This window comes from Diabrotica virgifera, chromosome 6 (genome assembly GCF_917563875.1).
Source record: "Diabrotica virgifera virgifera chromosome 6, PGI_DIABVI_V3a".
NCBI lineage: Eukaryota > Metazoa > Arthropoda > Insecta > Coleoptera > Chrysomelidae > Diabrotica > Diabrotica virgifera.
Genome location: NC_065448.1, coordinates 162,058,087 through 162,074,800, shown reverse-complemented (window position 1 = coordinate 162,074,800; position 16,714 = coordinate 162,058,087). Strand labels below are relative to the sequence as shown.

The following is a 16,714-nucleotide window of genomic DNA, read 5'->3' as shown; positions in this document are numbered from 1 at the left end:
TTTCTTCCATTCGTGGGGTTGTTATAGTACATGGCTCACTTGTCCCGGAGTTATGCATAAGAATAGATCCGGTCTGATCCTTATACCTGTTTATTACGACTCTACGATAGTATGAGAAAACAACTTTAAACATAAAAATCCCTACAAGGGACTTTTTATTTTACTTCATGACCACGTTTTCAGCATTTGGAACCACTGTACGTCATAATAAAATCATTCCTCGTCCGAGGCAAAATTTTGTTTCTATGAGCTGTATGGTTTTAAAGTCTATCACTTTTCTTCGATTTGTTATAATTTGAAGTGACTATACTTTAGGTTTTATACCGATATATCCGTTATGAGAATATGGTGTAAAAGTTATCCTATTGTTTGTTAATTCAAATTTTAGTAATTTAAAATTCCTTAATTCCAATTTTTTTAAATTTTCATTAAAAGCGATATTCAATACAAATGATATATTATATTTTTTGAGAATATCCTTTGGCAGGGTGACACAAACCAAAATTATGAACCTATAGAAACTTAACAAAATACAAAACACAAACAAATACAAAATAAACAACAACCATGAACTTCTACTCTTAAATGACTAGAATCGTGCTAAAAAAAATCTCTATAACGTAATACATTTACTCCGCTTCGAAATGCTGATTTCTAATAAAAGAAATTATTCGCAAAATTAAATTCCGACAGAGGGCGCTCAAAATTTCAAAGATTGACGATAACTCTAGGAAAACAACTCATTTTGTCATTTGACCTCACAGTTCTAAAACGTTAAATTAAAATAATTTACACGAGTGTTTTGCGAAAGTAACCACTAAGTTTTGCCACTAAAACATCTTATAGGTTAAAGACGACTCAAAATTATGTTTCATCTGTATACATTCATTAAAATTTGATGATAACTACTGATTTGTTTTTACCTTTTTTTCATAAAAAAATCTGGCCCCCCGATAATCACACAGCGTTTTAAAAATTATTAATCTACCTTAGAATTTCTAATTTTGTTTTTAATTTAGTTAATAGGTACGCTACAATTTGTTTTACACCAACAGATAACAATTTTTAATTAAATAAAAACTGGAAACTAAGTAGGTGAATTTATTTTATAATAATTGTGTTCTGGAAATTATGAGGTGGCCGGAATATTTTGCATAACAATGAACATTCTATGTACAGAATATATACTACATTTCATTTACTTATTTAATTTTGCAGTCGCTTAAACATTCAAAAATATACTACGTTTATTACAAACGTTAAATTAACAAAATGTGTGATTTGGCATTGGTTAGTTTACGTCATTACGTAGAGTATAATAGGAATGAATACTGAGGAACATTCAATAGTTTTTTTAAGTCGAAATTATTATTAACAAGCTGAAAATGCGAGCATTATCATAACGAAAACTTTGTTTATTTACGTATTTAAATTCATAATATGGAAAATTTCTATTATGAAAAGTTGTTTAGTATTAAATGCTATGTTTTAATATGCAATTATATCCTAATTTAAATATTGTGAACTATAAAGGTACTCTACTCTCGAGCGAAATTCATATTTTTTGACATACCTCGAATAAAATTGATAAAATTTGATATATTATGATTGCATCTTAGATTTTAGACCATGCAGATCTTTTTATGAAGAATAACTTTTCTTCGTAAAATTAATAATAAGAGTTATTAATGAAAATGATATTGGTATTCGTAATTTGAGAAAAATTTTCAAATATTTTTTTATCTTTAGAAGGATGTACAAGCACTTAGTTGCATATTAGAACATAGTTTTTAACTCCAAACAACTTTTTATAATAACACTTTTCAATATTGTGAAAAATAAAGACACTTTAATCTTGATCGAACTTTTTGACATACCTAATAAAAATAAATAAATAAATAAATACAAAATAAACAAAATAATAAATGATGGTTTTGCTTGTTTTCGATTCAGAGGGATGCACACCCGCTGGACAGGCTGTTTCTACCATTGCAGGCGTCATCAGCAGCGTTCGTTAGCGTGCACTCCTCTGAATCGAAAAATAGCTGGACCATCCATTTAAAGGGAATCTGAAAGATAATTCAAAATCCCCATTAGGACGCGATACAGCGACATCTCTTAACAAATTGAAGAGTCTCAGATGCAGAATCCACCAAAAATGGTAAATAGTTATTTAAATCTGAGACTATTCGTTTTGAAAGTTCTTTCTGGTACATCCTTAATCTGCGAATTTTTCGATTAATAAGACCGCAGACGACGAATATAGAAAACGAAAAGGAAACGATCACATTCCGCTTTCATTCGTCTAGGAAAAAAGGACAGAAGAGGAACTTTCAGTACTCAAATCCGAGTAAAGATAGAAAAATAATAATAAATGATGGTTTTGCTTGTTTTAAAATAAACAGTTTTCCTTGAAAATAGTGAAGTGTGATTTAACATTACATTAACATAAATAAATAAAATTTGCTTATCTGACATTTCAATTTTATGTTGACGTTTAGTTGCGTCAAACGAAAACAAAGTAGAGTTGACGTTTCTATGTCGGAAGAAAACGACAATTTAAAGGAGGCTTGTGACGTCACAATGACGACTTTGAGGTTGGATATCTCGAAGATGGTTAAATATAGCGAAATGCCGTTTTCAGATTTGGATTCAGAAGACAAAACTACATAGGAATCCATCGCTAGGTGGCCTCTAGATATTTCAGGAGCGGCCACGCAATAAAACACACACTTTTGCGAATTTATAAACGAAAAGTTTTCGTTGATTACAACATAAACTGACCGCAAATATGTACACAAATTAATGACAGTCAATGTTTTCCTAGAGTTGATGCTTTTCAAATTCGCCACCAGGCGTCGCCCACTTTGCGGTTCCTCGCCAATAACCAAATTGACAACTATTTGAGTAGATGTAGGTATCGGCATTAAAATTCTATTCACTGAACTCAGTACAAACTGCCTGGTAAATTTAGTAATTAATTTTGTGATATGTTGGTAAAATATTGACTTCGACTGATAATGGCGGTAACTTACTATACAGGGTGTCCAGAAACTCTCCTGACAAACGAAGACCGGAGATTCCTCAGATAATTTTAAGACAATTTAACCCAATTCATCTAGTTCGAAAATGCTTCCTAAAGGAACTAGGGCTCTTTGAAGATGGCGTCTTGTAATTAGGTTTTTTAATACCTCCAGAACACTTCTATTTAGAAAAACAAAAACTGGTACACCTATTTATCTTCAATGGATAAATCGATTCCATCAATTCTAGTACCTGTAATAGGCGTCCGTTTTGGCTAGGACAACGGTTATTTTATCGCATAACTTTTTTGTCTTTAACTTTTAAACATTTTTGAACCTGGATTATTAAATTTTGAGGTATTCTAGTACTAAAAGTTACCCTTCCTTTAAGTCGGTAGAGTACACAGTTTTTTTAGAAAAATCGATATGAAAATTTTTCGTTTTTTAAATTGAAAAAAAAACTTAAACAATTTTCCAAAAAAAAAACGGTGTATTTTACCGACTTAAAGGTAAGAGTTACATTTAGCACTAGAATACCTCATAATTTAATAATCTAGTATCAAAAATGCTTAAAAATTAAAGACAAAGCAGTTATGCAATGAAATAATCGTCGACCTACCCAAAACGGACGCATATTATGACCGGTACTAGAAATTTTCAATTGACGAAATCGACTCATTTTTGGAAAATAAATGTAGAATTGTAAATATTTTAAATTAATTTTTAAATTCCCATGTACAGTACAACCTGCCATATCCGGTACTCCCCATATCCGGGCGGTTCTGCGCCGTCTGGATCTACCGAAATCTACCGAGAAAGGCAGTCCTGCTGTTGGACAACGCACTAAAAGAAGAACTAAAAGATGGCGAAATAATGTATTATAGAATCTATAAAACGTGTCTATCGACGAAAGTTATTGACGGCGTTGATTACTGGAATGTATGAAGGAGAAAACGTTTCAGAGACTAAAAGAAGTAGTGGTCTTGATATCCGGATTTGTTCATATCCGGATCGGTCTGTCGCCACATTGATCCGGATATGGCAGGTTTTACTGTATATATTTTCTTCTTAATTATTATTACGAGAACGGGATAAGAGTCTCGCACATATGGACCTCCGTTGGCCCAGATGAGTGGAACGAATTGGGATTGCTACGGTAGCCGGTGAGACTTTTAACTTTATAAGTAAGAATAACATTCGCCAATGTGAACCAATTTTTATTTCTAATAGGGATCGAAATTTATTGCAGTAGAATTTTAATAGTTTCGGATTTAAGCATGAAGAAGGAAAGAAAGGGGACGGTTTTGGTGAGTGTGGAAATGAATACAGGACAGTCGATTTTAAGATGAGAACCGCGACAGTCGTGTTCTTGGGGAAAAGACGTAAAAGACGCTTTAAGACGTACTTATATTATAACAAGCCGGTTATAATATTGTTTAGACGCAATTACTTATCTCTAAATACATTTCTTTTTGTAAGAACAAGAACTCGTAAAATTTTAGTCTCAAATACACAAACACTTTTACATTTCGTCAATTTAATAGTATCAATAATTGAGTTATCTATTTTATTAATAATTAAAACTGTTAAACATCACAAGGACTTTTATTACAGATGAAATAGAGAATGTGGAAAAATCCCCTTACGAACAATTCACACATCCACTATTTCGGGATGGGAAAAATTTTTTGAATAGAATCAAAGATCCAATCACCAGTTCTTAGAAATGTGTTTCGCCCTCTTCAACCTCTCTGGGCTCATCAGTAAAGATGAGATTTGAGTTTTTGTTAAAAAAAATTATTATGTTTTATAAAATTGTTCGTAAGGGGATTTTTCCACATTCTCTATTTCATCTGTTTGATTTCGTACGAGTGGTCGTTAAACCATTAACTTTGAATCTTTTGATCACCGAGTGTGTTTCAAAGATCTACATCTTTTGTTTTTAGACTTTTATTACGATTGTCTTTAACGAATCCTACATAAATAAGCATACCAGTTTTCGTTTTTCTAAACAGTTTCTTTTTAAAAAATTTTTCAAATTCAAAAAACGAAAATTTTCAAATCGATTTTTTTTAGAAAACGGTGTATCCTACCGACTTAAAGAAAGAGTACCTTTTAGTACTAGAATACCTACCAATTTAATAATCTAGTTTGGTTCGGCTAATGGATTAAGTCCACAGTCAAGAAATCCGATAGCACACACACACAATAATCTAGTGTCAAAAATGTATAAAGTCAAAAAAGTTATGCGATAAAATAACCGTTGGCCTACCCAAAACGGACGCCTATGATCGGTACAAGAAATTCGCAATTGATGGAATCGATTTATCTCTGGAAAATAAATAGAAGCACCAGTTTTCGTTTTTCTAAATAGAAACTTGTGGAGGTATTCCGTATTGTTCAGAAGTTTACTGACTTGTTGCGGAACTTATGCTTCAACCAACCAAATACATATTGCACTTTCGAGCTATGTGGTTATCATCAGTTTTATGTATACATCTTGAATTGTATAAGTATACATCAACACTGGTTTATCATATTAAAGTTTTTTTGCATTACTATGACGTATTTCAAAGACCTATTTTCTAATATCACGCTAATAAAAAAGCGTTGAACACTAGTTATTGTCACATAAAAGCAGACATCTTCAATACCTTTTACCATCAATAAAGAAAGCAGCATTTCGAACCGAAATTTTACTTAGGTAATGCTTATTGTACTGTTTCTTAACCCTTTTCTTTATACTACTTTAATTTATTGGCTGACTAGAAAGAAACTGGGGTAAGTAGACGACTTCGGCCATTGGAGTACCCAAGACTTGTTCGCAAACGATATTAGGGTCCAACATCAAGGAACTAATTTGGTCTTCGTTTAGCATGTCAATACTGAAAATAGTAAAACCTGTTAATATCAACGTGAAGAATCAAGCAAGTCTAAACTTAAAAACTAAATAAATTAGTACATTAGTAGATGAAACCCCAAACCATACATACATACTTTAGACCTTTCACATAAATGGCCAAGGTCAAGACAGCAAATTAGTTACCTCTGCAATCCAGAGATGTCGCCTGTATTCAATTTTCTTGTCACATTTAACAATTGACATTGACAATTGAAGACACAAGTGCGTGAAGGGTCTATGTGACATTTGCAAGTTATTGAGAAAAATGAAGTTAAAGTTTTTATACTAGAACTTTTTTCCTATAAGACCTAAATAGACTAAATTTATAGGATAGGTAGTCCTAAAACTTATATATTTATTAACACTATTAAAAAAAACTTAAAAAAAATATTTATTATACATTTTTTATATATAAAAAGTGTACATATATCCTTTATGCACTTACATTTTAAAATTTACTGTGTACATAGATCCTTTACACTCTAATAACTTAGAAAATATTAATTTTAAAACGTGTTTGGCTTGTTTGAAAGATTTTTAGGTTCGAACAACTTACTTTTTTAACATGAAAAACATGTTTTGAAAAATTTGTCACATAGACCTTTCATGCACTTGTGTCTTCAATTAAATTAATGTGATATTTTTGTATTTACAATCTGTGGCTTGATTATTATAGTGGTGTTACGTTTTTAATCAGATTTAATCACAATTTTAATCAATTTTATTAACCTTCTTTCCGGTTTTATGAGTAGAATTTTAGTTTACACTAAGCGTTGGATCATCCCGTTCTGTGTTTCTCCACATGTAAAAAACAATATAATGGATACTAAAACAGTTTATTCCAATAGACGAGTGTGTCATCAACATTTCGGGCCTATATTTTTTAGGAAGTTTGTAAAAGATTATAAGGTATTTATCTAAAAAATCTTCCTACAAGATATTCTTTAAAAAATTTCCATTCAACTAAATATTAAACATTGATTTAATACAAAAACAGTGCTGTCACATGACACATGGCAGTAGTGTTTAGCATTTTGAAAACAAATTGGAATTTGGAATATTTGAAGTTTATTCAGTATCAGTAAAATTATGATTTTTGTTTATATTGGTATTTCAGCCCCGATACACTACCTAATACCATTGTTTATATAGGGATAGTTGGTCAGCCCAATAGGAAAATTTGTTTGATTCAAATTAAGACAGTCACCAGATGTTCCCACAATTTCTGTCAGGGTCGCAACGTCAAAAACCATAGACACCAAGTTGGATACGATTCTATTCATAACACCTCAACTCGCATACATATTAAGAAAAATAAATATATATGGAAGAATATAATTTAGAAATTGAATTATGATGTCATGCTATTATATAATATAATGTATAGTAGCATGACATCATTAATTCAAATTCTAAATATACTCTTCTATATATTTATTTTTCTTAATATGTATGAGAGTTAAGGTGTTATGAATAGGATCGTATCCAACTTGGTGTCTATGCATTTTGACGTTGCGACCCTGACAGAAATTGTAGGGACATCTGGGGTTTGTCTCAATTTGAATCAAACATATTTACCTATTGGGCTGACCAACTATCTTCCTATATAAACAATGCTACTACCATAACTTCAGACATAACGTAAGACTTTTAGTATTTTTATGTTAATGGTACTTTTAAGGTCATTTTAAGTTATTGTATACTTAATTATTGAATAAAACATTGAACTGCCTTTCTGTTGTTTATCTGTACCTTTTAATTCCGAAAACCCGCAAAATTTATTGTTTGAAACTCCCGCGTAACTAAAATTTGTCAATTAATTTAGTTCCCTTTCCAATCAAGAGATGGTGTTAATTCGATCCGAAAGATTAACATGGTCGTGAAACGTCTAAAGTATGTATCGTTTGCGGAAGAAGCACTAAAAACAAAAAGCCAATAAAAAGAAATAAAGACAAATAGGTACTTATTTGTAGAACAGTTTGAGGAAAACAAACAAAATATTAACAACAACTGGTTAAGCCACAACTGAGTGTAACTACTACTAATTACGTTTTAACTACTGTTTGACGTTTCCATTTCCACGTGATTTGTTTGTGTATTATGTGTTTGTATTGTGTATTTATGTATTATATGTCTTCAATCCATTTCTTTCCCACTAGTTTTCCATGTATTATAAGGCGAAGTAGAAGGTACTTAGGTCCTCTAATTACATGACCAATGTATTTTTTCCCATTTGTGATGTATATGAGCTCACGTTCTGAATTTATCATTTGAAAATCATTGGAAGTATGCGAAACCCACGATATCTGTAAGATCCGTCGATAGCACCATACAATTCGAATGCTTCTAGCTTGTTATGCATTGTGGTTATTAATGTCCATGTCTCACAACCATATAATAGGATAGACCATACATTTCAAGATATGCTTGCGAATATGCATCAACAGGTTTCTGTTACATAAAACTGGTTTCAAAACCATAAAGGCCTTACGTTATATTTCGATCCTGGTTAACATCTATTCATCAGAGTTATAATTTACACTTAACCAACTGCTAAAGTATTTAAAGTGAGTTACACTTGTAACTCATATCCATTAAGAGAAAGCAGACCTTCAACTATATTAATCTTTCCAACTGCCATTCGCTTTGTCTTTAAAATATTAATTTTAAGGGTGTAGGCGCAAAAGCTTGGTTCAATCATATTAGGCAGTCATTTTTTTCGAATCCTGAGAAAACATAAATATTTTTGAAAAATTTAAACGCACAATGAACGATTTCATTATTACCGAGGGCCAAAAGTCCCTTAAAATTAACAAAAAGTTTCTTTTGAATGAAATGTTTGAAATTAAAAATCACATTAAAATTTTCTCTTTTTTTTCACCCCTGTAACTTATTAAAATAAACATTATAGAAGTTTTCAGGGACTTTCGGCCCTCGGTAATCATGTAATCAATCATTCTGCGTTTAAATTTTTCAAAAATACTTAATAGTTTTCTCATGATTTGAAAAAAATGAATGCATTTAAATAGCAGTGGACCAAGAATTTGCGCCTACCCCATAAGACATCTCGGAGGGAAATTGCTTCACTGACTAGATTTAGTCCGGAGGTCTTTTCTAAGTTTTGTCTGGAGTAAGTTTTCTGTAAGAAGAGAATTAGCATAGTAATAAAGTAACCAAGGCCTCGAACTTGACCATTTTAGAAACGTAGTGTCTGTTTTATTTTTTAGTTAATCAATGACACACAGAGTTAGAGCACTGAATAGTTAATATCTCAGTCATACACATAAATTCAAATAAACACAACACTTTTTAATTTAAAAAATACTTGCAAGTCATGGATTTAATAATTTGTCGTCAATATCGGTGGTGTTATTTCACCTCAATTACCTACTAATAAAAAGAGTTTTGAGTTTTCCTGAAGTATCAAATAATGCATTTTTAAGTTACAAATTTGTACTAATAAATCTAAGTGAATAGTAGTACGGAATAGCATTAAACATACAGTCGGAAAAATGAAAGAATCCCCATTAACGATCACATCAATCACTTATTTTGTATTTGCTGTCTTTTTCTATAATCGATCACATCAATCACTTATTTTGTATTTGCTGTCTTTTTCTATAGCAAACGTTTGTTATTTATAGAAAAAGATAGCATATACAAAATAAGTGATTGATGTGATCGTTCATGGATATTCTTTCATTTTTCCGACTGTACTTATATCGAAATTTAGGGATTTAAGAGGCTACATCAGCGCGTTATCAATTTTTTTTCAAAAGTTCTGCGAATTTTCAACAGTGCGGCAACAGTGCGTCAGTAGAACGACAGTGAAACTATTATATACTATCAAAAACGAAGGCACATTATTGTGATAACAATAATTATTATACTCATCTATTTAATCAGCCCTAAACATCTATCCTTGGATATAGGCCTCCTCTTCCTTCTTCCATGCCTCTCTATCTTGGGCAATTTGCATCCATTTTGACCCAGTGTGTCTCGTCAGGTCATCTGACCAAAGCGTCTGTGGCCTTCCCCTTTTTCGTTTGTGGCTCCACGGTCTTCAATGTATAATCGTCTTAGTCCATCTTTCATCCTTCTGCCGTAGGGTGTGTCCGGCGACCTTCCATGTAAGCTTCGCTACTTGGGTTGAACATGTTTGACTTTTGTTGTCAAAGCAATTAGGCTTTGACAACAAAAGAAGGCTATTATACTCATAGGCGCGCTAAATGTTGCCAAATCAGTCAAGTTCGATTTCTTGTTATAAATAATCAATTTTTAGTAATCCCAATGTGACACAAAATCTGGGCATGGGATAAAAAAAGTTTTATTTGAAGAAAGTGTTTTTTTTGCTCTTCTTAATGGCGGTACAGACTCGTTTTTTAAATATTTTATTTAATTATAGAGCAATTTCCACATACATAACATATTTCTCAAATTGGGCTCTGTACCGCCATTCTCTTTACTATATTACGAATATGTGTGCCAAATATCATAACAAATATTCAAAATTAAAGCTGCAATCTTGGAACGCGTTTTCCGCGCACTGATGTTGCCTCTTAAGTGATATACAGGGTGTCCCGAACAGAATGGTCATAAATTATACCACACATTCTGGGGTCAAAAATAGTTCGGTTGAACCTAACTTACCTTAGTATAAATGTGCTCATAAAAAAAGTTACAGCCCTTTGAAGTTACAAAATGAAAAACGATTTTTTTCAATATATCGAAAACTCTCAGAGATTTTTTATTGAAAATGGACATGTATCATTCTTATGGTAGGACCACCTTAAAACAAAATTATAGTGAAATTTGTCCACCCCATAAAAAATTTATGAGGAATTTGTTCCCTTAAACCCCCCCAAACTTTTGTGTACTTTCCAATTAATTCATTATTGTGGTACCATTAGTTGAACACAACGTTTTTAAAACTTTTTTGCCGCTTAGTATTTTTTCGATAAGCCAGTTTTTATCGAGATGCGGCTTCTTTTTTACTATATTTAAATAAAAAATTTATGGGGGTTTTCTTCCTTTAAACCCCCCAAATGTTTGTGTACGTTCCAATTAAACTATTATTGTGGTACCATTAGTTAAACACAGTGATTTTAAAACTTTTTTGCCTCTTAGTCTTTTTTTGATAAGTCAACTTTTATCGAGATGTGGCTTCTTTTCTTAATTTTGTGTCGATAATCATACTTAACCATATACAAATAAATTATTTATATGGGAAATAAGCCACAATTAAAATGAAAAAAATAATTTTATTAACGTTTCGACGCCCAAATCGGGTGCCGTTGTCAAAATACAAAATATTACTAAAATAAACTAAAGTGTTGTTGCTAAGCAAAAAAATTCTTCTAATAATTTATTTAATCTCACTCATTTATATTGGCAATTCAGACATATATTATACATTTTAAAGTAGAAGACTTTAAAATGATATTGCCAATATTTATGAGTTGCGTTCCTGGGACGACTTACTGAAAGATAGTTCATTCGATTACATGAAATTAACCCCAACTCAAGAATATCCGTCATAAAAAATTATAGCATGTGATATGTCTTTAAAAAGACAACCAAATGCAACGACAGTAAAATTCTCGCGTTAGAGACTTCATAGTAAATCACAAGGGAAAACCAGGAAAAACCTGTGATACTATCCCGACATCGTAAGTATTTGGTCTTACATTAATTTACTCTCAAAAAATAATACCAAATTCTGACTTGTAACATGTTTAAATTATAAATAATATTAATAATACTAGATATATAAGTATATAAATATATATAAATATATATTTCAGTAAGTCGTCCCAGGAACGCAACTCATAAATATTGGCAATATCATTTTAAAGTCTTCTACTTTAAAATGTATAATATATGTCTGAATTGCCAATATAAATGAGTGAGATTAAATAAATTATTAGAAGAATTTTTTTGCTTAGCAACAACACTTTAGTTTATTTTAGTAATATTTTGTATTTTGACAACGGCACCCGATTTGGGCGTCGAAACGTTAATAAAATTATTTTTTTCATTTTAATTGTGGCTTATTTCCCATATAAATAATTAATCATAAAAATGCCACAAGGAAATAGCTTCAGAACAACATATACAAATATGTGGTGGATTCGACAAATATTCAAAATATCTCGATAAACACTGGCTTATCAAAAAAGTAGTAAGAGGCAAAAAAGTTTTAAAAATATTGTGTTTAACTAATGGTGCCACAATAATAATTTAATTGGAACGTACATAAAAGTTTGGGAGGTTTAAGGGAACAAAACCCCCATAAAATTTTTATGGGATGCACAAATTTCACTATAATTTTTTTTAAGATGTTGCTGCGATAAAAATTCTTCATGTCCATTATCAATAAAAAAAACCTCTAGGAGTTTTCGATATATGAAAAAAAATTGATTTTCATTTTGTAAATTCAAAGGGCTGTAACTTTTTTTGTGTGCACTATTGTATATAGGTAAGTGAGGTTCAATCAACCTATTTTTGACCCCAGAATCTGTGGTATAATTTATGACCAATCTTTTCGGGACACCCTGTATATCAATTGGTCCTTCGAGTCGGTTATAGGCTGAATGATTTGAATGGAGTTTGCGAGTGAATCGAATCAGCAGATAGATAAATAATAGTATAGCGAAAGAAAAAGTTTCGCGGCTTAATGATGCTCATTAGTTAACCCCTATTGAAAGCAGTTAAGAGGTTTTGAAGGTATTCTGCAGGTTATACATACTCTAATATAGAATGAATGTGAATATTTAGCAAAAACCTGAATATAACATGAACAAAGTATGTAACAAATAACGAAATCATGAGAAAAATGAATAATATAATGGATATAATCCACATCATCAAATAAAGAATGCTGCAATATCTGGAACACATTTTGTGGGGAAGGGGAAAGATATTGCTTGCTTCAATTATTTTATAAGGAAAAATCCAGGACAAGAGAAGCATAGGAAAAAAGGAAAATAATTTAACGACCGCACGACACGGATGTATATCAAATGAATTTTTCAGAACAGCTGTATTCAAGATCAAGACAGCCATAATAAGCGAGCGCCTCTGAGATGGTACATAAACAAGAGAAACCGTAATGTGTGAGATTGTTTTCTCACTAATTGACTCGGAGATATAGAGATATGCATGCCGTGTGCGCTACGCACAAAAACGCAAAAACTAATAATAAAATATCTTTCAAGAGTTGTCATTGGATGCTAAAGATATAAGAGTTATAGCGAATATGGATTGGGACCAGACAGCAACAGTACGTTGTCAAAACTACAACGAAAGGAAAGATTTCTCAATAAAAAGTGAGTGAGGCAAGGCTCTACACTTTCTCCAACGTTGTGTAACTTATACGTAGAGAAAGAATTAACAGAAGTAGTGCCAAACTGTGTATACTAAAAAAATAGTACCAAAGAATGGTGGACAGCTATACAGAAATGTATGGCACCTTAAGAAGAAATATAATATTGTTTATAGAAAAGATTTTGACTGTATAACCATCAAAAACTGATAAATATTCTTAAATAAGATCAATGTACCAAATGTAAATAATGTCAGTGAGCTAACTAGTAGTACCAAAAATCAAGAAAAAGAATTGAAGAGCTTACATCACATAAACTCATAGAAAGAAGACAGGAGTAACAAGGATATACAGTGTGTCCACGATTGGGGTGCCCAAGAGGAAAAACTTTTTTATTTTCAATTTTAGCGAAAAATGTCATTCTTGACAAAAAGTTTTGCTTGTTCTAAAACGCCATAAAACGAAATAAAATTCAAGTTTTTCAAATCATGCTTAATTTTGGAGCCAATTTTATGTAAATCCCTATAAATTTTTACACTAAGTTCGAAATTGTAACAATAATCTAGTGTTGCCAAGCCACAATGTAGCTTAGTAACTGTCAACGATGATAAATAATTTGCGAATTGCCTTTTTTTTTGACAATGTTAAGCGTTCAAAAAAGAATTTATCTTGTGATCAATTTTATTGTTAAAATTATTGGATTAATAATTATTTAATTAGTAAATAATTGAATGTTTCAAGGAGAACGACAAAGTTTGGTTTCATAATTTAAAGAAGCGACAGGGTTGTTCTCCCAAGTTATTATTGTTACAATTTCGAACTTAGTGCAAAAATTTATAGGGATTTACATAAAATTGGCTACAAAATTAAGCATGATTTGAAAAACTTGAATTTTATTTCGTTTTATGGCGTTTTAGAACAAGCAAAACTTTTTATCAAGAATGACATTTTTCGCTAAAATTGAAAATAAAAAAGTTTTTCCTCTTTGGGCACCCCAACCGTGGACACACTGTATACTATCGACCTCCTATTTATTTCTATTTTAACCTTCGGATGACCAAAGGGGGTAAATTTTGACCCCAATGTATGTTTTAATTTAATAAATTCAAAAATATTTTCAATTTTAAACTCATTAATTTTTTATTTTACTTTAATATCATTTTGTAATAAAAAAATTCCCTATATTTTACGACAAAGAAAAATATTTTCTGAATTTGGGGTGAAAGACGAACTCACTTGGCCTTCCATGTTCCAATTTTATATTAAGGCTATGGTACATAATTCGCAAATATTTTACGTGTATCCCTACTTTTTCTGTCTTTACACGGCAAATTACGTTTAGTAAAATTCACACTGGTATGGATATGTAAACATTATTAGAATGTCATTCTACTTGAAAATGTCATCATTAATTTAAAGAGATGGGTTTTGAATGTTCTTGGGTAACTGTTAATTTTATAATTGCAAATTATTAAACTTAATAAATGTGATAATTTTTTCACTAACTATGTATTCAGTGATTGTAATAATTTATTTGTACAACAAAGACTAATACTCAATCGAGAAAAGAGGAAAAGTGTTAAAGCGATTTTTTAATAATATATTGTTATGGAACGCTTACAATGTTGAACGTCTTTAACAACAAAATACTTGGATCACAGAATATATTATCCTGGTGTATTCTCTGCTAGGATCTTCCACAAATAATACACAATAAATAACTTTTTATTAAGTTCACGTCTTAAATCAATTATTTATCAAATACACTATATATCAATAATATTTAATCAATAACTCAACATATTCCCGATGCAATGTCAAATATTTAAAATTGTCACTGATTGTCAGTGTCTGACTGACAATATATGCTGACAATATTATATTCGGCTGAGTGCGTTGTAAGACAAAGATAGATTTGGAAAATATTACCACGGCATTGTGTTAATTTTTTTCGAATCCTGCAAAAACCAATAAATATTTTTGAAAAATTTAAACGCAGAATGAAAGACTAAATTATTACCGAGGGCCGAAAGTCCCTTAGAATAAATAAAAAGTTTATTTTGAATGATATATTTGAAATTAAAAATAACACTAAATTTTCTCTTAGTTTTTCACCCCTGTAACTTATTAAAATAAACATTATAGAAGTTCTCAGGGACTCTCGGCCCTCGCTAATAACGTAATCTTTCATTCTGCGTTTAAATTTTTCAAAAATACTTATTAGTTTTCTCAGGATTCGAAAAAAATGAATCCCCATTTGAATAGCATTGCAGCCGAAAATACGCACCGATCCTCTTAAGCAAATACCGTCTATTATGTCGAATTGTTTGTAAAAAACATTCCAATATTGGAAAAAATTGTTTGCTAATCCTGTGGCGACGTAAATTAGTGTATATTTTAAATTTCTTTAGTTCTATGTTCAGAATGATGATTCCTGTTTTTGTTCAGTTGTAATTAAAATATGTGTTACTAATGTTTATTTATCATTTATTGATACAAAACTAACATTAAAATTACGAATACATTATTTTATTTCTTAAAACAACTTAATTTTTTTGTCAATTGTCATTTTTGACTGAGGGTCATTTTTGACCCCCGTTGGTCATCCGTGTAACAAAAAATGGTTGGTCATCGGAAGGTTAAAGTAGTGTTACAATTTCAACAATTATATTAGTTATCTAATACTCCATTAAAATGTTACATTTTTTAAGCCATACCTTGCATTTGTTAGAGGAGTCAATTTTATTTCTTTAATGTGTAGGGGGCATCAGTAGAAGCTTAAGTTCAAGTTTTTGGGGTCGCCACCCTTGTCCCCCGGCTGCCATCTTGGAAATGGGGTGCCAAGGGGTTTCGCGCTATATCTCGTAAACTACCAACCCTATGGAAAATCTAATTAAACATAAAATGTAGCAAATTAAATTTTCTACAATTTTGTTTCTCTTACTTTTTATCTTCAAGTGACCAACAAAAAAGATATCAACAAAAATATGTAAAAAAATTTTAACAAGTTTCCTTTTGGAGGTTATAACTTTTTTCAGTTCATTTTAAAATAAAATAACACTATAGCAATTTTGTAGAGGGTTTTTCAGCGAACAATTTCCACTATAAAGTTGTTTAATTCTATTTATGTATATAGGTTTTACAGCGCTCCAAACTTGACCAGATTCTCGAATGCTCATAGGGATACAATAAAAACAAAAGTTAGGCTTACTTTTCTATCTATATACAGTAGGAAAAATGAAATAATACCAATGAACGAACATATAAAACACGCTGTATTTTCCTGTCACCGTGTCACACAAACAATTGACCAGCGCAAATACATGTAATAATTATTATTACATGAACTTGCGCTGGTCAATTTTCTTTGTGACACGGTGAAAGGAAAATACAGCGTGTTTTATATGTTCGTTCATGGGTATTCTTTCATTTTTCCTACTGTATATATTTTTTATTCATACAATT

The 16,714-nt window shown here is 31.0% G+C and overlaps 1 protein-coding gene across 2 annotated transcripts in view; it reads right to left on the bottom strand.

Moving 5' to 3' along the window:
- Positions 1-3,366: 3,366 nt before the first annotated feature.
- LOC126886408 (SH3 domain-binding protein 5) overlaps positions 3,367-16,714 on the bottom strand; it is an 87,517-nt gene continuing 74,169 nt past the window's right edge. For both annotated transcript variants that reach the window (XM_050653342.1, XM_050653343.1), the window contains one exon: positions 3,367-5,908. In XM_050653342.1, coding sequence (XP_050509299.1) covers positions 5,773-5,908 — 136 coding nt within the window. In that variant the 3' untranslated portion in view covers positions 3,367-5,772. The remainder of the gene's footprint in view (positions 5,909-16,714) is intronic.